The 20371-nt window shown below is 43.6% G+C and overlaps 3 protein-coding genes across 5 annotated transcripts; 2 read left to right on the forward strand and 1 right to left on the reverse strand.

Annotated features, from left to right (window-relative positions):
• Window positions 1-108: 108 nt before the first annotated feature.
• On the forward strand, window positions 109-5062 carry pdhb (pyruvate dehydrogenase E1 subunit beta). The gene is made up of 11 exons (XM_008408852.3): window positions 109-261; window positions 339-398; window positions 1513-1620; window positions 1836-1898; window positions 1973-2008; window positions 2089-2279; window positions 2354-2448; window positions 2671-2781; window positions 3582-3673; window positions 3744-3885; window positions 4582-5062. The coding sequence occupies exons 1-11, from the start codon at window positions 223-225 to the stop codon at window positions 4725-4727; spliced, it is 1083 nt and encodes a 360-aa protein (XP_008407074.1). The 5' UTR covers window positions 109-222; the 3' UTR covers window positions 4728-5062.
• An 887-nt stretch (window positions 5063-5949) lies between these two features.
• Window positions 5950-12150, reverse strand: LOC103464832 (uncharacterized). 2 transcript variants are annotated; one of them, XM_081606805.1, is made up of 5 exons: window positions 11442-12150; window positions 10106-10267; window positions 9178-9356; window positions 8859-9099; window positions 5950-7157 (listed from the first exon to the last, which is right to left on the reverse strand). In XM_081606805.1, the coding sequence occupies exons 1-5, from the start codon at window positions 11952-11954 to the stop codon at window positions 6726-6728; spliced, it is 1527 nt and encodes a 508-aa protein (XP_081462931.1). In that variant the 5' UTR covers window positions 11955-12150; the 3' UTR covers window positions 5950-6725. The 2 variants fall into 2 exon arrangements, with proteins under 2 accessions (XP_081462931.1, XP_081462930.1); XM_081606804.1 differs by having other exon boundaries at window positions 8859-9102; window positions 11442-12149.
• kctd6a (potassium channel tetramerization domain containing 6a) lies at window positions 10856-19882 on the forward strand. Of its 2 annotated transcripts, none has more exons than XM_081606806.1 (6): window positions 10856-10878; window positions 15208-15315; window positions 16022-16191; window positions 16736-16988; window positions 18013-18171; window positions 18244-19882. In XM_081606806.1, exons 2-6 carry the CDS (start codon window positions 15289-15291, stop codon window positions 18352-18354), a joined length of 720 nt encoding a protein of 239 aa, XP_081462932.1. In that variant the 5' UTR covers window positions 10856-10878; window positions 15208-15288; the 3' UTR covers window positions 18355-19882. The 2 variants fall into 2 exon arrangements, with proteins under 2 accessions (XP_081462932.1, XP_017160398.1); XM_017304909.2 differs by lacking the exon at window positions 10856-10878 and adding an exon at window positions 13860-13981.
• Window positions 19883-20371: the final 489 nt, after the last annotated feature.

The following is a 20371-nucleotide window of genomic DNA, read 5'->3' on the forward strand; positions in this document are numbered from 1 at the left end:
TTTGGCACCTTCAGTGTTCCATACATAATGACGGCGGCTGGGTGTCCTTGGGTCCTCTTCCACTTTGGAGCTTTCTCCCGCCTCTACCTCCATTGAGCAGCTATGATTGGCTAAGTGTCACAACACATTCCGTACGGCGTGTGGTCTTGCGCTCTGATTGGTTGAAGTCTCCTGACCTCATTGCAGACCCCGCCTTGTCTCCCGGCAGAGGACAGGGTAAAGATGGCGGCGTCCCTGAGGTGTTTTCTTCGCTCCGGAAAGGTAGGGACATTCTCGGTGATATTGAAGCTGTTTCCTTTTGACTGTCGGCTTGTCTAACGGCTCCTGTCTTCCCGCAGCGGGCCGTGCTGGTGGCGGTTCGGCGGGGGATTCACAGCAGCTCCCCGGCCGCTGTTCAGGTCAGTCTGTTGGCAGCTAGAACTTGACGCAGTCGGTCTCGGTTCATGTTCAAAATTAGTTAATAAAATTAATACCACAACATAAAGCAGAGGATAAAACACCTCCTAACATGAATTATTTAAGAATGCAGGGGCTATTTACGGAAAATATGGAAACTAAATGTTTTATTTTGTACAGATGTTTCACTAAAAACAGTTTATGTAAGTTAAATTAAGAGAAATGATTAGTTAAAATAATCTTAAACCCACTTTATAAATCAGTTTTAATGAGCTACAATGAAGGAAAACACACGCCTACCTTGCTTACAATAAATAACAGTGTCGTATTCTGGTGATTATTTTAGATTTTTGTTTTACTTATGTGTGAAATCCAGAAACATTAAATATTAAAATGACAAATTTTTTAGTCTTTTAAAGCAGCAGTGAGCAGTAAAGTGTGATTGTTGTTTAGGCTTAATTATTAATAAACTCTAAATTTTGAGTTTAGAGTTTAAATCATAAACTCTAAATTTAGAGTTTATGATTTAGCTTTTTCTGTTGAAATTGATAACTGATAATAATTCGAACTCAATAATAAAATGCTGCATTTGCCATTTTGACAATTTAATCTTTATGTTGATCTTTATATTCTCAAACTTTAATGAAAAAAATTACATATGGAAGTTTACTGAACGTTTCTCATGTTTCATTAATTATTCAGTTGACAGAAATAAACTGATTATCGAGTCTAAACTGGGTTAAGAAAAGTTGGTTCATGCTAATGAAAATAAAATTGAATTTCACACAGCATCAACATGTTTGATGGCTTTATTTACAGCCTCATTGTGTTTTAATGTCAAGGCCCCTCCATGCTGCTCATTTTACTATTTCATTATTAAATATTATTACTAATGTGATCCTCAGCTGTGATTGGCTGCTTGTACAAACCTGTTTTAGCCAAGCAGACGGAGCAGGACCTGCTGCTGGCAGAACTCTGTCCATTTTACAGAGAATATCTCCTCATTAAGATCCACAGAGGATCAAAACACAAAGAGCTGATCTCTCTGATTGGAGGATTATCAAAACACAAAGAGCTGATCTCTGATTGGTCGGTAACGCTCCGGTCTCCTGGCAGGTTACGGTCCGTGATGCACTGAACCAGGCGATGGACGAGGAGCTGGAGCGCGACGAGCGTGTCTTCCTGCTGGGAGAGGAAGTGGCCCAGTACGACGGCGCCTACAAGGTGAGAGCCTGGCGAGTCAGAACCGTCAGAGCTCTGAGCTTATCAATTTATTTTTGCATTATTTTCTTTATCTTTATGTCAGAAGTGTATTCATATATTTTTTATTAATTTTGTATTTTTCTTATATTGCTCCATCATCCATCAGAAGTAGCAATGAGTTCATCAGAACCTTCTCTGGGCTCAGGATGTGTAAGGCAGTTCTGGTTTGTCTGCAGGTCAGCAGAGGTCTGTGGAAGAAATATGGCGACAAGCGGATCATCGACACTCCGATCTCAGAGGTGAGTCATCAGCGCTCACTGAGCATGCTCAGTGTAAGCCCCGTCCACCAGTTCATGCTGTGTCTCTGCCGCAGATGGGATTCACCGGCATCGCCGTCGGAGCCGCCATGGTGAGTCCAGCAGTTGCTGCCATGTTGGTTCTGACTGAGTTCTGACCGGGATCTGATGGGCTAATTCCCTCCTCCTCTAGGCCGGCCTCAGGCCCATCTGTGAGTTCATGACCTTTAACTTCTCCATGCAAGCCATTGACCAGGTCATCAACTCCGCCGCCAAGACCTACTACATGTCCGCCGGGCTGCAGGCGGTGCCCATCGTCTTCCGGGGGCCCAACGGCTCCTCGGCCGGCGTCGCCGCCCAGCACTCGCAGTGCTTCGCCGCCTGGTGGGCCTGAGCGGGGTCTGTAGGTTGGATCCATTCGGGTCGGACGCTGGTCTGATCTGAATGTCTCTCTGCAGGTACGCCCACTGTCCCGGCCTGAAGGTCGTCAGTCCCTGGAACTCCGAAGATGCCAGAGGCCTCCTGAAGGCCGCCATCAGAGACGACAACCCAGGTGAGACGCCGCCAAGATGGTGGTGAGGGCGATGAAGATGGTGGTGGTGGTGATGATGATAATGATGAAGGTGGTGACAATGATGGTGTTGATGAAGATGATGATTGTATCAGTAAGGTTCTCCAGTCCAGCAGAAATCTTTTTAGACAATAAAATCCAGATCGATCTGATCCGCTGCTCTGGTCTGAAAGAATGTTTAACCCGTGTTTGCTCCGCCTGCAGTTGTGTTCCTGGAGAACGAGCTGATGTACGGCGTTCCCTTCGAGGTGTCCGACGAGTCGCTGTCCAAAGACTTCACAATTCCCATCGGAAAGGCCAAAGTGGAGCGGCAAGGTCAGTGAAGGTCACATTGCAGGTCAACCTTCCAGTGAAAGGGAACTTCATGTTTTTTTGTTGTCTGGAAAATGAGCCATTTCAAAAGCCTCCTGATAAGTCGCATTCAGAGGGCACTGCACTGTTATCTAGCAACCCCAGCACAGCAACCCATTACCTAGCAACCCCAGGTAATGGGTTCACCTAGCATCCCAAGCAGAAATCCAGTATGTTTGGTCAGCTGGTTATTCCACTGTATGTGCTGTACAATGGCTGCTGGAAAAGACAAGTGTTTTGTTGTTGACTTAGCATCCAGAAACCACTTGCTGCATTTTTGTTTGTTGTGCAGGAAGCTCTACTAATGCTTTTCAAAGATGTATGATTGTATTATTGTTTCCAGCCATTTTCAGTGGGAATGTAAATGTTGAATTTGGGGGGGTGTGGCCAGCAGCAGCTGGTTTTATTTAAAGTGACAGGACGCCCTAAAACAGCTCAGAATAGGAAGAACTGAGCAGACTAAAATCTCAAAAATTATCTAAAAATAATTTCGTTTGAAAAATGTAATTAACATGTTTTGTAGCACATAGACCTATCCTAACCCGTTTAAGGACGGATAGTAGGCCAACTTTGACCTGCTATCCGAACCGGTTCTGGATGGATGCTTCAGAGCAGAAACCAGGATTGTGAATCTTTGTTTCCTTCAGCGTTTGGGTTCAGACCCAGTTCTTCATTTATGATCCAGAGGATTAAAACCTCAGAGCGGCAGGAATCGCCTCCATTCCTCCTGATCTGAAGGTTTTCTCCTCTTTGTCTCTCTTCAGGGAGCCACATCACGCTGGTTTCCCACTCCCGCTTCGTCGGCCATTGCCTGGACGCCGCCGCCGTCCTCGCTAAGGAGGGAGTCGACTGCGAGGTGAGAGCCGTCTGTCGGTTCTGGCCCGGTGGGGTTCTGGGCTGGCCCTTTAACAGCTGATGTTTTCCAGGTGATCAACCTGCGGACCATCCGGCCCTTGGACGTGGAGTGCATCGAGGGCAGCGTGATGAAGACCAACCACCTGGTGACGGTGGAGGGCGGCTGGCCGCAGTTCGGCGTTGGAGCCGAGATCTGCGCTCGCATCATGGAAGGTGAGAAGGTTTTAAGGTTTAGAAACCTTTGACCCCTGTTGTTACAAGTAAAATAGGTCTACAGCCACAAAAGAGATTTTCTTTTGCTAGATGATTAGATTTTACAACACAATTGAATCATTTATTGTTGACAAAGGAAATGAACTATTTTATAAGGAGGGAGTTCTTTCTTTAAAGTTGAAGTCTGTAACTTTTATAAAACATTTTTTTTTTAAAATATTTATCCGTCACCATGTTTAAGTGAGAGATACTCTGTGAAAAAAAATCGATCTCCACCCTGGGCTACTATAGCCGACTGAAGAACTGCACCAAAAACAACCAGAGCCAGGAGGAGGGTCTTAGCGCTGTCAATCATCCTCATGTACTCAATGCTAAACCTGCTAATGGTTTAGCATTGACAAGTTACTGTTACTGGAATACTGTTTGGCTGCCGTTATTGGTGGCTGTGCTAACTACTAGCCTTAGCATTCACAACAGTTAAAGTGGTTGTATTTTTAGGCTTTTCTCATGCTTTTAATATAATTTGTTAAAAAAATTTATTTAATTAATGAAATAAAATGGGTTTAAAAAAAAAAAACAAGATTTCGAGCTCCCAGTTTGTTTCTGTGGTCTCCTCCCAGTTTATCTCACAGAAACCAGCCCAGTCGGGACCTGTTGTCCTCTCTGACCTTTGCCCCCCCCTGTTGTCTTCTTCAGGTCCTGCCTTCAACTTCCTGGACGCCCCGGTTACCAGGGTAACGGGCGTGGACATCCCCATGCCGTACGCCAAGATTCTGGAGGAGAACAGCATCCCACAGGTCAAAGACATCATCTTCTCCGTTAAGAAGACGCTCAACGTCTGAAATCCTCCCTCCTGATTGGATCGTTCCCCCCATGGACTCGGAGACTCTGCCTCCCACTTCCTCCCCTTGAGAATAAAAGCCTCTCTCTGTTTGGGACCAGACTGCAGAGCCAATCCGATTTATTTTGATTTAAAACAAGTTTTAAAGTTTTCTGAGCTCCAAGAACTTTGTTCCAGCATCTCACACCCTGACCTTTGACCTCTGGCTGGGTTGGCCCACGGGAAAGCGCTGTTGGAAGCTGGTGATATTTATTGTAGCTGCAGCAGCTGATTGGATGTTTCTCTTGCTGTTACACAATAAAATCCTGCTGGTTCTGCTCCTTATTCAGAACAGAACTGTTTCTGGTTGGTTCTGTTGTAAAGGGTGTACAAACTCTGTGAATAACAAGGTTCTGGTGGCTGATAGAATGACTACATATAGCATCATACACTAGGCTACATGTCCATCTTAGCTAGCAGATGAAAGCTGCATTAACTAAGCTAATGTTGCTAGTTCAGCAGCAAGTACTACAGTCAATATCACTAATATTTATCTTAGTATTACACAGAGATGGGTACTCAAAAATGATTAATACTTTTAATGTACTTATATTGTTTATACCTAAGGAACAAGGTCAAATCTAGTTCTAAGCTTGTGGCTTGTTGTCATGGCAACTCCATATCAATTGTCATGACACTTAATGATGGTTACCTACCAATTGGCTGTCGGCTACAAAGTTCCCATAAGTGTGACGACACATGAAAACAATGTATTGGCCTCTGGAGGTCTGTGTCTAATGTTGGATTTGATCAAAGTCAGAGGTAAAGTGACTTCCTGTTCTGAGGGGGCGGGGCTTAGATGACCTCATAATATGACTAGTTTTGTAGGGCAACCAACATGACCGACTTGTACCAAGGTTGGTGCAATTTGGTCTTTCTATATGAAATTTAAAGTTTCATCATTAGGCCCCTTTAACATGCACTAAAACTCAAGCATTTGATAACTTTGATCCCCTGATGGTTTGATTAAGATCAACATGCTTGAAAAGTCAAGAATAACCCAAAGTGGCCGACTTCCTGTTGGGGTTACGGTATATCTCTAACAGACTTTCTGAGGGTTCTACTTCTATGACACATCAGCTCTTTACAATTTAGCAGGTGGACTATCTCACATTAGGGGGCGCTGTAGAGCCATTTGGCCACACCCATTGTCAATTCCAAAAAATACTAACATTTAAATGAAGTACAATTTTGTTGTTATATTTTATTTCTCTTTCCAGAAGCAAAAATACTTTTAATACATTTTAATTAAAATAAGGATATCCAAGCGTTCTGATCCCGGGAGTTCAGGAGCGCCGCGACGAGGCGCCCGGAGTGAAGAGCCGGAGCCAACAGATATGAAAAATCATGGTGAATTTTTGGGAAATTATTTCCTCAGCAGGCGGTCTTAAACAGGAAGGAAGAGGACAGAGGCAGAACACAAGGAAGGAAGACAACTAGGGAACATCAGAAGGAAGAAAGATGAGAGATTAAGAGGAAGGAAGGAGACTAGGGAACATAAGAAGAAAGGAACGAGACTAGAGTAGATCAGAAGGAAGGAGGCATTTAAAGTCATTCCCCTCATTTATTTATCCAGACTGAAAGAATGGGGTTGAGCCTGACCTTTGACCTTCCTGAACCCGTCAGGCTGAAGTTGGTCCCACTGGTGGATGAGGCTAGTGAACCTCGACTTTTGGCCTTTGTGTTGAAGAGCCAATAAAAAGCTTGAGATCAACCTCATCACTTTATTGTCCTCATAACAAGCTACAGACGTTAGAACTGTCAACATTCACCAGCTGACCTCTGACCTCAGGAAGGACCAGAGGCTTCTTCAGGTAGAGGAAGGAGACCATCATCATCAAGGCCCCTCTCAGTTTTCCCCCCAGGCTGCTGGACTACAGTTCCCATAATCCCTCTCATCACTAAGTGGGCGGGACCTCTGCGGCTCCAGGTTGGGTTTGTGGGTGGGGCTTAGCATGTGCTAGGGAGCTGATAGGTCGGATCGTCCCACCTCTGAGGTTCCCTTCAGCAGGCCCAGCCGGACCACCACCACCTTCTTCTTCTTCTGCTCCAGCTCCTCTTCATCCTCCTCCTCTTCCTCCTCTCTCTCCTTTCGCTCGCCCCGTCGCTCCTTCCTCTTTTCCCTCCTCATCTTCCTCGCCCTCTTCCTCCTCCTCCGCTCCTCTTTCTCCATCACAACCGCATCTTCCTCTTCCTCCTGCAGTCCATCCTGAACTTCTTCCTGCTCCACTTCCTCCTCCACCGCCATCACCATCTCCTCCTCCTGCTCCTCTTCCTCATCTTCCTCTTCATCCTCCTCCTCCTGCTCCTCTTCCTCTTCTTCGTCTGTCGTCTCTTCCTCCATTTCATCCTTGAGCTGCTCGTGTTTCAGGATCAGACCTGGATCCCCGTCCTGTTTCAGAAAAACACGGTTAGCAGGCAGAATGGCGTCCCCTGTGGCCAAAAGAGGAACTATAAAAATACTCACTTAGCTGAACTTGAGGAAGGAATCTGACCTTTCACCTCTGTGACCTCTGGTTCAAGGTTTGTACATTTTATTACTTTTATCTGAACATTTCCAAATAAATTTTTGCCTTTTAGTTGCAAACTACAAGTTTTTTTTCCATAACGTCCTACAATTACCCAGTCAGACAGCAACAGTCTTCAGTCAGAGGCCTGCTTAGATTCTTTGTAAGACTGACTGCTACTGGAGCGTCACCATCTAAAACGACTGAGGAGCCTTGGAAGATCTGACTTGCAATATTTAATTTCTCTTTGTGATAAATAAAAGATTATTGATTTGATTGATCAGCTCTTCAGGAATTTCCTTACTGGAGCTCAAATCATTCAAACTGGGATCTCTGGGATTCTACTGGTTTCAGCTAAAAGGTAGCATCTTAAAGCTGCAGTATGCAACTTTTATAAAAAATATATTTTTTACTTATTTGTTAAAAATGTCACTGTCGGGACAGTTTGGTAGTCGGATAATCTTTGATAAACAAACGCTCCCAGCACCAACTAGAAACAACCAATCAGAGACAGGAGGCGGACCTTAGCGCTGTCAATCACAACCTGCTAGCTGCAGTTAATAAATCCTGTTGTAAATGAAGAAGCCAGTTAGCATTTACAGTTAGCAGTTAGGATAAACATTTTTCTTATAGCCATATGTTTCTTCTGTGCTGTTAGAGTACATGAGGGTGATTGACGTTGCTAAAACCCGCCTCCTGGCTCTGATTGGTTGTTTTTGGTCGAGAGTGGTACAGTTTCAACAAATATGTAAAAAAAAAAATGTTTTTTTTATAGAAGTAACACACTGGAGCTTAGAAGTGGAGCAGCTGGAAAGATGAACTCACAGAGTTGTTCAGCGGCTCCCATCAGATTCTGGTCAGGACCGGAAAGCTGCTGAAGATTTGAAGTTTGGACCGCTGGTTCTGACCAGGGTTATAATAGTTTTTCAGTTTTTCCTTATAGTTTAGTTTTATGCCTCGATGACTTCTGTTTGTCTAGCTTAACTGGTCTTAATTTGGTTTTTGAGTGCGCGTGCTAGTTTTTATTAGTTGTAATTAGTTGAATAATGTTTAGTTTTCTTTAGTTGTATCAGATTTATCTTTTCAGTACTTTGGTTAATTTTTAGGTGCAGAATACAGAACAGGTTCAAGTGCTGTATTGTATTATGTATTCATAGATTGGGTAATAAATATTCAACAGAAGAAAATATTTTCAAAAAATTTTTTTCAATTATTGCTGAACAACAAACTGACTCTGACGTTTTCTCTCCATTTTTGCAGCAGCCATTTTGCGAACTAGTGCAAGTGCCGTAATTTGCTGACAGCTTATGAAAACTGCTTGTGTGGGAAAAAAAATCTATTTCACATCAGATCGAAAGGCTTATAAACAGATACAAAAACATAAAAACTAACGGTATTATAGCTATAATTTCAGTAAGTTTTAGGTAGTTTCATAACCACACAATATACAGTAGTTTCAGTTAGTTATGGTTTCTCCCCATTAAACCATGTTTTTATTCGTTTTAGTTGAAAACATTTTCTCAGTTTCAGTTTTCCTTATTTTGTTAGTTTTAGTTAACCTTGGTTCCGGTCCGGCCCAAACTCACCAGGTCTTTGCCGTTGCACAGCCGGTGCACCAGCAGCCGGACCGTGTCCTTGTTCTGGCACAGCCCCATGGTGTTGAGCGCGTCCAGGACGGATCCGGTGCAGCCCTGCAGCCGGAGCTCCGCCCCCAGCGCTGCCTGCAGGAAGTTGTTCCTCCAGATGTTCCTGGTGAAAAGCGGGATGGCGAGCGCCACCACGGCGCGGCGCTCCAGCAGCGTGATGGCCTGATCCTCCGTCAGCTGGCTGCTAAACAGCCAGGAAACAAGTGCTCAGAACCAGAACTTCAAACTGGACTGGGTCAGGTCAGGCGGCGGGACTCACTGGCTGCTCCGGTACAGTGTGTTGATGTCGGGGAACATGGCGCGCAGGCAGGCGGTGACCAGCGGCGCGTTCTGCTGGGCCCAGCTCAGGCAGTGCCGCCACGGGAAGGAGGACAGCGGCTTCCGGTCCGACACCTTCTGCTGGAAGGGACTGTCTGTCCGCCGGGCCAGAACCTTCATCTGCACAGACACGATGAGGTACAAATCCAAAATAGAAACTTATATTTCAGGTTTTGCAATGCAGTTTGAAACTTTTGTATTTGCCATATGTTTTACATATTTGTTCAAAGCAGGAGTCAACAGTTATCGTATTGTTTATTATTTATCGTGATAAATTTCTTCTGATTTGTCATTGTCATGACAAATTCCAAGTAATGATGTTTAAAGACAGTCTGTATTGTCAGGGTTTATTGTTTTACTACACAGAGGGTTGTAGTTTAGTGATTAAAGTCTTTAGCTGCAACGCTGATAAAAATTAGAGATGGAGGCTAGTCTGAGGGCCTCAGGGGCGCCCTAACTGTTTGTCACATAGTTTCTAAACATATTCGGCCGATGATGTTTTCTAAACATCAGATCAAAAGACTAATTAATAGATTCATAAACTCAAAAGTGAATGATATAATTTCAGTATGTTTTAGTTGGCTCCAGTTATAGTTTTTCTTCTTTCATGACCATTTTTATTTATTTCAGTTAAAAATGTTTTCCCTGTTTCAGTTTTCGTCATTTTGTTCGGCTTAGTTAACCTTAGCACACTGGCGACATGAAGTGAACTGCACATTTAGTGAAACAGCGCCACCAGAGGTGAGGCGCAGTACTGCACTGCCTCACTCCGGACGACTTCCATGCATTTCAACCAGAAAATGCATTAATTCGGCGATTTTGACCATAAAATATTACCACTGATGGACCACCCGGACCCGGAGACTCACCTCGGTCCGCAGCTGCTTGCTCCAGAACTCCAGCATGGGCTTCCGGGCGCCTTTGGACGACCAGAGCATCTGCAGCGCCGCCTTGTAGCTGGACTTGCTAACTAGCAGCGCCGCTTTGCTCTTCTTGCCCATCCTGCGGCCCGGCGCCGGCGACACCTTTGCCTGCGAACAGAACCAAACCTGCTGAACCAGCAAACACCTGGAGGTTCACCGATCAGGCTGAAGGGAGAATAAACTCCTGCTGCTAGAGACATGGAGGTTCATCAGAGGGTCTCGGGGTTGCACTAACTTTTTGTCACATGGGTTGAACAGTTGCTTTTTTTGTAAGCGATGTAATCCATCATAAATCTATAGATTAAAAATTTATTTGAAAGGCGGTATAATGAGTTTCCCAGCCACACAGTGACATTTTATAGCAAGATCAAGTAATTAATTTTACTTCATGATTTAATGTCTTGAAATTGGGCCTCTGTCTCTTTAAAAACTCCTGCTCTTTCTGAAACTCCGCCTTCAGGAAGTCAGCTCAACATCAGTCCTCTATTAACCTTAATGTTGTTTTGAGAAGTGTTTGCTAATTGCTGCTGGCTAGTCTGAAGGAGCGAAAGGGAAGTCTGCTCTGTGAGCCGGAAGCTCAGAAACTTGGAAACTGAAGATCAGAGCGTGGTCCTTGAAGGCAGCGCAAAAGTCAAACTAGGCATTTTACAGCTGAATGGTTGCCATGGAGATTAAAGAATTTAGCAAACATGAATAGAAAAATCAAGGCAACACTCCAGGTATGTTTATAATGAGGGAACAACATTATAATATGATGTAAACTCAAAAAAGTTGATTTTATTTTACTTCAAGAATCTCTGTGGAGAATCTAATTTTCTCTCACTTTGTTCTCAGTATAAGAACAGGATTAAGGTCCATTTGCAAAACATTTGCTGAGTTTAGCCGAGTTTAATAACTAAGGTAACAGTTTTATTTGGCTGCTGAAAGTCTCTCATTTGGCAAAGCTGCAATAACTATAAAAGTTTAGTTATTAAAACTCAGATACTTTATTTTCATGAGTTTTATTTTAGCACGGTGATAATTTTACCCCAATTAGAAATCCAATGTTGCAGAAATCTCCATCGATCTGGAACTGCAGTCAAAAGGCCGGTCTGCTGGTACCAGTTCTATATGCCTCTTCCGGTCTGCTGGTACCAGTTCTATATGCCTCTTCCGGTCTGCTGGTACCAATACGCACCTTCCTGTACTGATTCTATAAGCACCTTCCATTCTGAAGGTACCGGTTCCACTCACACCTTCCGGTCTGCAGCTGCAGGTTCTATTGTACCGGTTCTATACGTACCTTCCTGACCTCGGGCGGCTTGACCCACAGCGAGCGCTTCCCGCTCTGTTTGCGCTTGCCCTTGGTTCGGATAATCTGGGCGCAGGTTTCACACAAGAAGGACTTTTCGTGGACCTCGGAGTCCGGGAAGACCCAGCGGACGGTGTCCGGGGTAGTGAAGGTGAACACCGCTCTGCGGTTAAGGGAGCGGCCCTGCCGCTGGAACAGCAGCCGGCAGCAGCAGCAGTTACGGTCCTCCGGCCGTCTGGACCGCCGCGAACCGCCTCGCGGTACCGCCTCAGCGCAGCTCACAGCAGGCTCGTCCTCGTTGTGAGGGTTCGGTTCGGTGCCTCCGGGGCAGTCCACTTCTGCACCGAGGACGGGTTCTGGGAGCTCCAACTGTGGGAGTTCGGGGGGCTGTAGCGTTCCGCCTGCCTCAGGTTCGGTTGTGTCCGCGGTGTGTGCGTAATCATGCTCGTTGGATTCAACTGCAGGTTCGGTTCCGTCTGCTACTCCTGGGTTCTCCGATTCCATGGCTGAGGGCGTTCTCCGGTTCGGAGCAGACTCTGTGCGTGCCTGCGACAACCTGGAGCTCTAGAGAAGTGGGTTGGAACCAGAACTTAGCCCAGAGTTCTGCAGAATGAGGCGATGTAGAAGATATAAACGTTTTACCGCGATGAGCTGCAGAAACAGGAAGTAAACTGAAATAAACAAAACGTCATCCGCCTCCATACACCGCAGCAGGCGCCCCCGCGCGGTGGGAGACCAGAACTGCAGGTCATCTTTAGGCAGATAGTGGCATTTTATGGCACATTTTTTGTTACCTTCCGTTGTAAAAAATGCTGTATATGTCAAATAAAACTTAAAAGATTAAATTCACCAATTATCAATTATTTGTGTACATTTCAGCAATAAGGCAATTCAAAGTGTTTTACATCATAAAAACACAAAAATAAAAAGTCATTAAGACATCATGCAGTCACGAATTGAGAAACCAGTAACAAACACCACAAGTGACATTATCAAAATCACAAGTGACATTATTAAAATCATCAATACTCATCAAATAGGTTGAAAGAAATTTTACTTCCTGATATAATGCAACATAGCAACCCTTTCAAATTAGGCCTCTTTTAAAACTCCTGCTCTTTCTGAAATTCTCCCTTCAGAAAGTCACTACAACATGGCTCCTTTATTAGCCCTTTAACAATGTTTTGAGCTCAGCTGATGTGAAGTTCTTTGCTAATTGCTGCTGGCTAGTCTGAAGGAGCTGGTACCAGAAGCAGAAGCTCAAAAATTTGGAAACTGCAGCTCAGAGGAGGATTTGTGCCTTGAAGGCTGGGCTAGGTCCACCCAGGCGTTTTGCCATGGAGTTTTAAGGATTTCTAAAACATCAATCAATCAATCAATCAATCAATCAATAAAATTTTATTTGTGTAGCACATTTCAGCAGCAAGGCATTTCAAAGTGCTTTACATCAATAAACACAAAAACACAGAGTCATGCAACATTAAATAAACAATCAAAAACATTAAATTTGTCAGGTAGGTTTTTAATGAGGGAGTAACATAACATGATGTAAAGCTAAAAACAAGGTTGACTTTACATAATATAATTTTCAATTAGGTTCAGTAATTGAAAAATCACTGGAGAATTATTTGTTATTTATTTAATTAGATTTACACAGTGGCACAGTTGGTAGAGCTGTTGCCTTTCAGCAAGAAGGTTCTGGGTTCGATTCCCGGCCCCGGTCTTTCTGCATGGAGTTTGCATGTTCTCCCTGTGCATGCGTGGGTTTTCTCCGGGTACTCCGGTTTCCTCCCACAGTCCAAAAACATGAGTGTCAGGTTAATTGGCCTCTCCAAATTGCCCCTAGGTGTGAGTGGTTGTTTGTCCTGTGTGTCTCTGTGTTGCCCTGCTACAGACTGGCGACCTGTCCAGGGTGACCCTGCCTCTCGCCCGGTACGCTAGCTGGAGATAGACACCAGCAACCCTCCCCACCCCACTGAGGGACAAGAGTGTAAGAAAATGGATGGATGGATATTTATATGAATGTTATGCTCTATTTTTGTGAGTTTTTATTTAATTTGTACTAGATTTTTGTATTTAGATTTTTATGATGTTTTGTTTCCACTTTTTAATTATTGTTTTGCATCGTGTACACCCATAGGCACCAGCATGCCTCCCAACCCCACGAGGGACAAGGGTGTACAGAAAATGGGTGCATGGATGGATCATGTGCACCCTCAAAAAGGAGGGATTTTCTTGTAAAAAATGTTTTTAATAATAATAATAATAATAATAATAATAATAATAATAATAATAATAATAATAATAATGGTAGTTATTTGTACCTTTAAAATCTGTATTTGTTTGTTTCCAGTGGCAGTTCAACCCATAGACATGAATGCGGTTCAACCGACTTTTATTTTGTAGATTTTATTTTTGGCGAATCTTACCGGAAGTGGCGTCCGCAGGGGGAAAAAAGGATGTAAACAAAGCTGTGTGTCATCAGCGGCTGTAACATACCAGTTTATCTGGAAGTTAACTGGATGCTTCAGGTAGGAAGCGGCAGGATTTTAATTAATTTTTAAAAGTTTAATTTTGAATCGATGTTTGACCTGCTAAGAGCTGCTAACTGTTAGCTCTCTGCTTCATTTCATTGACTGATTCCACCGCAGAGGTTATAAATATGAACATTTAATGACAGTAAAGAAAAAGAGGAAGAAGAAGAAAACCTATTATCATCATAAAGAAAATTAACGCTTTTTGGTACTCCTTAAGTGTCAGAAATGTATAGTTAAAGCTTCATATTCACAAATATCTCAGTTATAAATCATCTAAACATCGCCAGAAGGGATCAGTCTGTGCGGATGTTTTAATTCATCTGTGTGATAAGATTATTACGGTGGCGCAAAGGGGTCAGTACAATCCAAACGGCAACAATGCAACAACATTGATGTGATTTCCCAACAGAGAACTAACAGGTCTTGTTCTGACCTAATTCTGCAGGTTCACATCTGTTCAGATTCAGCCTAAGCTCATATTTCTCTTCTCCATAGGTTCTCGTCAACATTTCTACGTTTTCTAATCGTACCGCTTCAAATTTAAACTATTTTATTGGTTTTCTGTCGTAAAAAACCCAAAAACTGAAAAATGTGATGTATAGCAGAAAATTCACTCTGAGCATAACTCTCAATAAAAGACATGGTAGGGGCAGCATCATGATGGGGGAAGCTGGTCAGGGTTGCCGGGAAGATGGATGGAGAGAGAGAACGACTGTTAGAGGCAGCAGATGACCTGAGGCTGGGGTCAAAGTTCAGCTTCCAGCAGGACAACTAGTTTGAACATCCAGACAGAGACCATGGGTTAGAATGGCCTAGTTAAAGTCCAGAATACAACTGGTAATCTGGGGAGAGACTTTATTAGCATTCAAACATCCATCCACCCAATCATCTGTTAATCCATCCACCTGTCCGTCCATGAATGATATGTTTTAGGCCTGGTTATCTCTGGTTCCGCTGCATGTTTTAGAGTTTGTAATGAAGTAAATCCTGGTTTTGACCCTTGACCCTTGGCTGGTCTAGCCTGTTCTGATGCTGGAGACCTGCTGGTTCTCCTGGTTTCATCAGATGAAGTCTCCCTCCTCTTCCTCACCAGCCGACAGACGTCTGTGGCCCAATCAGGGACTCACCAGCCGGGGTTCTGCTTCTCCAATCAGGGTGGATCCGCCTGCAGCCTGTTGCCACGGCAACCGTCTCTCAAGATGTTCTGCTTCTCGTTACAGGTGGAAACTCAGGAATGATGATGTTGTTGGCGCTGTGAACCGCGGAGGGAGCTGGCGGCAGGCGGCGGCAGGCGGCGGCAGATGGAGAATGGAGACCTGGGTCACATGGTGTGTGTGTCCACTTGACCCGTCCAGTACAGCGGCTCTGTACCAACAATCTGGGCTTTGCTGCTGGCCATGATTATAGTTTCTGGTTTTTCATTATTGCTTAGTTTTATCTGGTGTTGTCTAATTCAGTTAGTTTTAATTAGTTTTTACAGTGTGTTTGCTAGTTTTTAGAAAAATATTGTTGATATTAAACGAAAGGTAGAATGGCAGAAACAGTCAGACGAAGAAAGAACTGGCAGGTTGGTATAATGAGGAGAACAAGACGAAATAGAAAGCAGGAAACAACCATGTCACCTTTTGGTCATTCAGAGTTAAATAGCAATTTTTTTTAAATGATGAAAATATCAAACAGGAAAATATCGTCTCTTGTTTGTTTTCAAGAAGAGAGAATGAAACAATTTTTATTGATCACCCTCAAATATTGAATTGAGAGAAGGGAACTGGTACATAGATAACAGGATGACAAATTACAGTTGATAAACTTTCCGCTTCTGGATGTTGTTGTTTTTTGTTAATGTACCTTAAGAAGATGAAATTACTAGAATAATTTTTTTTTTTTTTTTTGGTAAAATATAAAATCTGTGTAATATACAGTTAGTGTCTCGATTCCTACTCCAGTAGATGGAGGTGAAGCACATCTAAACATCTAAACGTTCTTGCCAACTACCATCAAAAAGAAAACTGTTGCTGTTCCTCCCGTGTCCAGATGGGGGAGCCAGTGAGTCTGAACGTGGGCGGCTGTGTTTACAGCACGTCACTGTCCACGCTGAGGCGCTACCCCGACTCCCTGCTCAGCGCCATGTTTAGAGGAGACCTGCCGACGGTCAAAGATTCCCGCGGGAACTACTTCATCGACCGCGACGGCCCGCTGTTCCGGTGAGTCCGCGGGTTTCGACTCAGATGGACCTCCGATAGCACCGGTCTCATTAGCTAGCTTAGAAATGATTAAATATAGCCCAACATTTCCACTGGGCCAGTAAAAGAACCAGAGAGAAATTCCAGAACCAGGGAAAGGTACAAGAACCAGTGGAAGGTTCCAGAATCAGTGGAAAGTACCAGAATCAGTGGAAACGACCAGTTTTTTCACTGGTTCTGGTAGACGGTACCAAACCAGTGAAAGATTCCAGAACCAATGAGAGGGTTTTAGGACTCATGCCGGGTTTTCTGAAAGTAGAATTCTCAATCGTTCTAACCTGGTCTGACCCGGCTGCTGGACAGAACCAGTCTGTTATGTCTTGTTATTGCATGAAGAGGACAGCAGGGGGAGCTCTGACTATGTATGGGAGATGTGAGAAGAAGAAGAGAGAATTAAAAAGAGAACTGAAGCTGAGCTAAGTCGGATGCCTGCTTATTCCACTATTTCTACATAGCACCACAACACAGTCTAACCGGGTCCGACCCGCTCTCCGTCTCGTTTCAGCTACATCCTAAACTTCTTGCGCTCGTCGGAGCTGACGCTGCCCTGCGGGTTCAAGGAGACGGCGCTGCTCCGTAAAGAGGCGGACTTCTACCAGATCGAGCCCCTGATCCAGTGCCTGGGAGACCCCAGGCCGCTGCTGCCGTACCGGACCGACACCTATGAGGAAGTGGTGGAGCTGTCCAGCACCAGGAAGCTGTCCAAGTACTCCAACCCTGTCGCAGTCATCATCACCCAGCTCACCATCACCACTAAGGTTCCTCACATCCGCTCTCATGTCTGTATTGTTATTATTATTTATTTTACTTTTTATTGTCTTTACCTGCGGTTCTCTGCCGGAGGCCTTAACTGGCCTACATGTTTCCAGAAGATCCAAATCCTTTTGGCTTCATTTGGGGGGAAAAAACTCACTGTGATGAAAAAATATCATGTGTTTCTTTTACTAAATAACTTAAGACAGAAGAAAAAATAGCTTAAATTGGTCAGAATTATTTATGTATTTATGTTTAAGTCAATCTTTTCTCCAGTTTTCTGCCTGGGTTTTCTATTAAAAGACCTTCACTGGCCCCATTCAGCCCTCCATAGAAACCTCCTGGATACGCCCCTGCTCAGCAGCCCAAAGTATTCATTCAACATGAACATTAATATCCCGGCACTGATAGCTTTAAATATTTTAAATGTGACAAATTAAATTAAAACTCACTGAAGGGTTGAGCGCAGCGGCTCTGAGGCACATTGATGAATATCGTTATTAATTCAAACTCTTGTTGGTTCTGCTTCGCCTCCTGCACCGCTGAGCGCGTCCGTCCGTCCGCTCAGCTTGATGTGAGAATCCGCCGGCAGAAATACAGAGACCTGTTGAGGAAGGCTGTTACCATGGAAACGGATTTAAATCCTAGACGATGCAAAGTCTCCGCTCCAAGACCGACACGACTACTGCAGACTTCGGTCACAACGTTGGGTTAAGATTTTAGGGGATTCACAGCTAAAAGTAAAAAAAAAAAAATATATATATATATATATATATATATATATATATATGTGTGTGCTTTTATGTCTTGGATGGAAGAGGGTGACTCTGTGTTGCGATTGGTTTGATTTTCCAATATGGCGTCCTTACACCAGCAAAGGTCAGCGCTTTCCATCTGACCTTTGCTGTTTTCAGAGGAAAGTTTTGGTTGTTGGGTTTGGATCTCAAGGTTCAACAGCGATTTTCCCTCCAGATTCCTTCAGCAGTTCTTTGGAAGGAGGAGTAAGCAGATGTTGTGTTGGTTCTCCAGGTCCAGTCGGTTTTGGGGTCCGTCTCCAGCAGCTTCACCAAGTGGACCAAACACATGATGGACAGCAGAGACTTCCAGGTGTCCTTCACGTTTGGACCGTGTGACTACCAGCAGGAGGTCAGCCTGCGGGTCAACCTGCTGGAGTTCATCTCCAAAGCCGTACGTCCGTTAGAACCGCCGCCCTCAGTCTCCGTAGATCAAACCTGTGGCTGACGGGCTGCTGTGTTGCAGGGCTTCGCCATCAGAAACACGCGCGTTCTTCACATGAGCGAACGGGCCAACGAGAACACGGTGGAGCATCACTGGACCTTCTGCCGGCCGGTTCGAAAAGGCGACGACTGAGGGTGTTACAGAACCACTGGGTGGGTCAGAAGCTGAGCCTCTGGTTCTGAATCAGGAACATGAAGGACATCTTTGTTTTTCAAAGCAGAGGCCGCCAGGGGGCGCTGTGGGGCCTCAGTAAATTGGACGGGGGAAAAAATGTAATCCCATTAATTTTTTATCATAATTGTTGTTTTTGGCTTTTCAGTCTTATTTGTTACATAAAATATAAGTTTAAATTGAAATATTATTTTTGATATTAATTTTCTTACTAGATGCTTTGCTTCTCAAGATAGCAGATTATGTGTTGCCCAGAAATAATCCAGAAAAAAATCACCTTCATGCAGGTTTGCTCTCATAAAATCAGAGTGAAATGACCAGCTTAAGTTTCTGGACCTTAAAACATCTTTTAAATACCTAAACTAAAATGCTACACTTCTGAAAGTACTCATGTTTAGTATTACTATTGGTTTATTGCTCTTAAAAACCCTGATGGCTCCAAGGGCAGCTCAACCTGGAGTCGGGTTCAGAGAGTAATTATCATTTCCTCAAGTTGGTTGGAATAATGTTTTAACTTTAATGAATGAAATCATCACTTGAATTTTTTATTTACTCTGGTCGTCTTTATCCCAAATCAAAGAGGCTGTTAAGTTTTCCAGGAAGAAATGTCTGCCTGTAAGCGTGTGGGGGGAGGTGTGAAACGGCAACAATAGCTTTCCAAAATGGCCGCCATTACCCTGAGGTTGTTCCCGTCTAGAACAAAAGAAAGGATCATGTGGACAACAAGTTGCGCAGGCAGTGGATGTTTCCCAACAGCTGGTGCCGTCCTGGTTCATGAGAAGGTCAACCAAGTAAAACAAAGGAGGGCTGGTTGGCAACCAAACTGACCAGAACTGTTGTGAACAAGAATATCATCACCCAGAGCAATAACCGTAAAGCTGCCGTATGTAACTTTTATGAAGAATGTGGTTTTTTACATTTGTTATGAGACAGACAATCTGTGAAAAAGTCATTCTCCTCCACCTCCTACCTGAGCTACTATTGCTGTCTGAAGAAATACACTGTTCCCCATCAAAAACAGCCCATGAGAGCCAGGGGGCGGGTCATAGCGCAACAGTCATTAGCTGTAATAATTTGAGGATTATTTGAGGAAGACAGATGCTGCACAAGGTTATTATAGTGAATTAATCTAGCGAAATTGAGAAATTGACCAAAGTCGATGGAATAAATCTTGGAGAGGTTGTTACCCGGCCGATATAAAGAATATTGTTTATTCTGAATTTGACTCCCTTGTGTCTGCCTTGGTTTGCTGACTATCTCAGATCTCCTGGAGTTTATGCAAACAAGCTCATCTTTCCCATCTCCTTTCCTCTCCTGAAGTCAACTGAGGAATCAAATGATGACTGGACTGTCCAAGGACTTGCTCTTAGATAATACCTCCTCATCAGAGACTGTTGGGCTACAAATACACACTCCCTGACCTCACTGTCTTTGCCAGCTCATGTCTTTGTATTATTTGAGTATTATTACATGTGCTTACTTTTCCTGATGTGCCATTTCTTGCCCTGTCTGTCTAGTTTATTATTAATTTTAGAAATTCTGGAGTACTCGTTACTTTAGATCAATATTTAGCTAGTTTAGAGAAACTTCTTCTAGTTTATAAATTGTGGCGTACTTATTCTTATCCAGCAACCCAGAACAGGAACATTTAGTTTGTATACTTTATAAACTGTGGAGTACTTATTACCCAGAACAGGAATCAAACATGTTAGTTAGAACATAAAGATCCAGAAGATACTTCACTCAACCCAGAGTAGGAATTAGAACAAACTTGTAGAGAAACTAGCTACTCATTACTTAGATCAGCAGTTAGCATTACTTTTTATTTATTATTAGCTTAGCCAGAGAAAATCCTATTCGTTTACGAATTGCGGAGTACTTTTTTCTTTTGCTGTTGTTAATTTATTTTATTTTCCTCTAACTCATCTAAAGGACTTTGAATTGCCTTATTGCTAAAAATGTACTATATAAATAAAAT

This window comes from Poecilia reticulata, chromosome 5 (assembly GCF_904066995.2).
Source record: "Poecilia reticulata chromosome 5, P_reticulata-male-v2, whole genome shotgun sequence".
Taxonomy (NCBI): Eukaryota; Metazoa; Chordata; class Actinopteri; order Cyprinodontiformes; family Poeciliidae; genus Poecilia; species Poecilia reticulata.

Coding starts and splice junctions, on each gene's coding strand:
- kctd6a (XM_081606806.1), top strand. CDS start 15,289: ATGGAGAATGGAGACCTGGGTCACATG. Junction 15,316..16,021: donor ATGGAGACCTGGGTCACATG/GTGTGTGTGTCC, acceptor TCCCGTGTCCAG/ATGGGGGAGCCAGTGAGTCT. Junction 16,192..16,735: donor CGCGACGGCCCGCTGTTCCG/GTGAGTCCGCGG, acceptor GTCTCGTTTCAG/CTACATCCTAAACTTCTTGC.
- LOC103464832 (XM_081606804.1), bottom strand. CDS start 11,954: ATGGAATCGGAGAACCCAGGAGTAGCAGACGGAACCGAACCTGCAGTT. Junction 9,357..10,105: donor GCAAGCAGCTGCGGACCGAG/GTGAGTCTCCGG, acceptor GTGTCTGTGCAG/ATGAAGGTTCTGGCCCGGCG. Junction 9,103..9,177: donor ACACTGTACCGGAGCAGCCA/GTGAGTCCCGCC, acceptor CTGGCTGTTTAG/CAGCCAGCTGACGGAGGATC.
- pdhb (XM_008408852.3), top strand. CDS start 223: ATGGCGGCGTCCCTGAGGTGTTTTCTTCGCTCCGGAAAG. Junction 1,621..1,835: donor AGTACGACGGCGCCTACAAG/GTGAGAGCCTGG, acceptor GTTTGTCTGCAG/GTCAGCAGAGGTCTGTGGAA. Junction 2,449..2,670: donor CATCAGAGACGACAACCCAG/GTGAGACGCCGC, acceptor CTCCGCCTGCAG/TTGTGTTCCTGGAGAACGAG.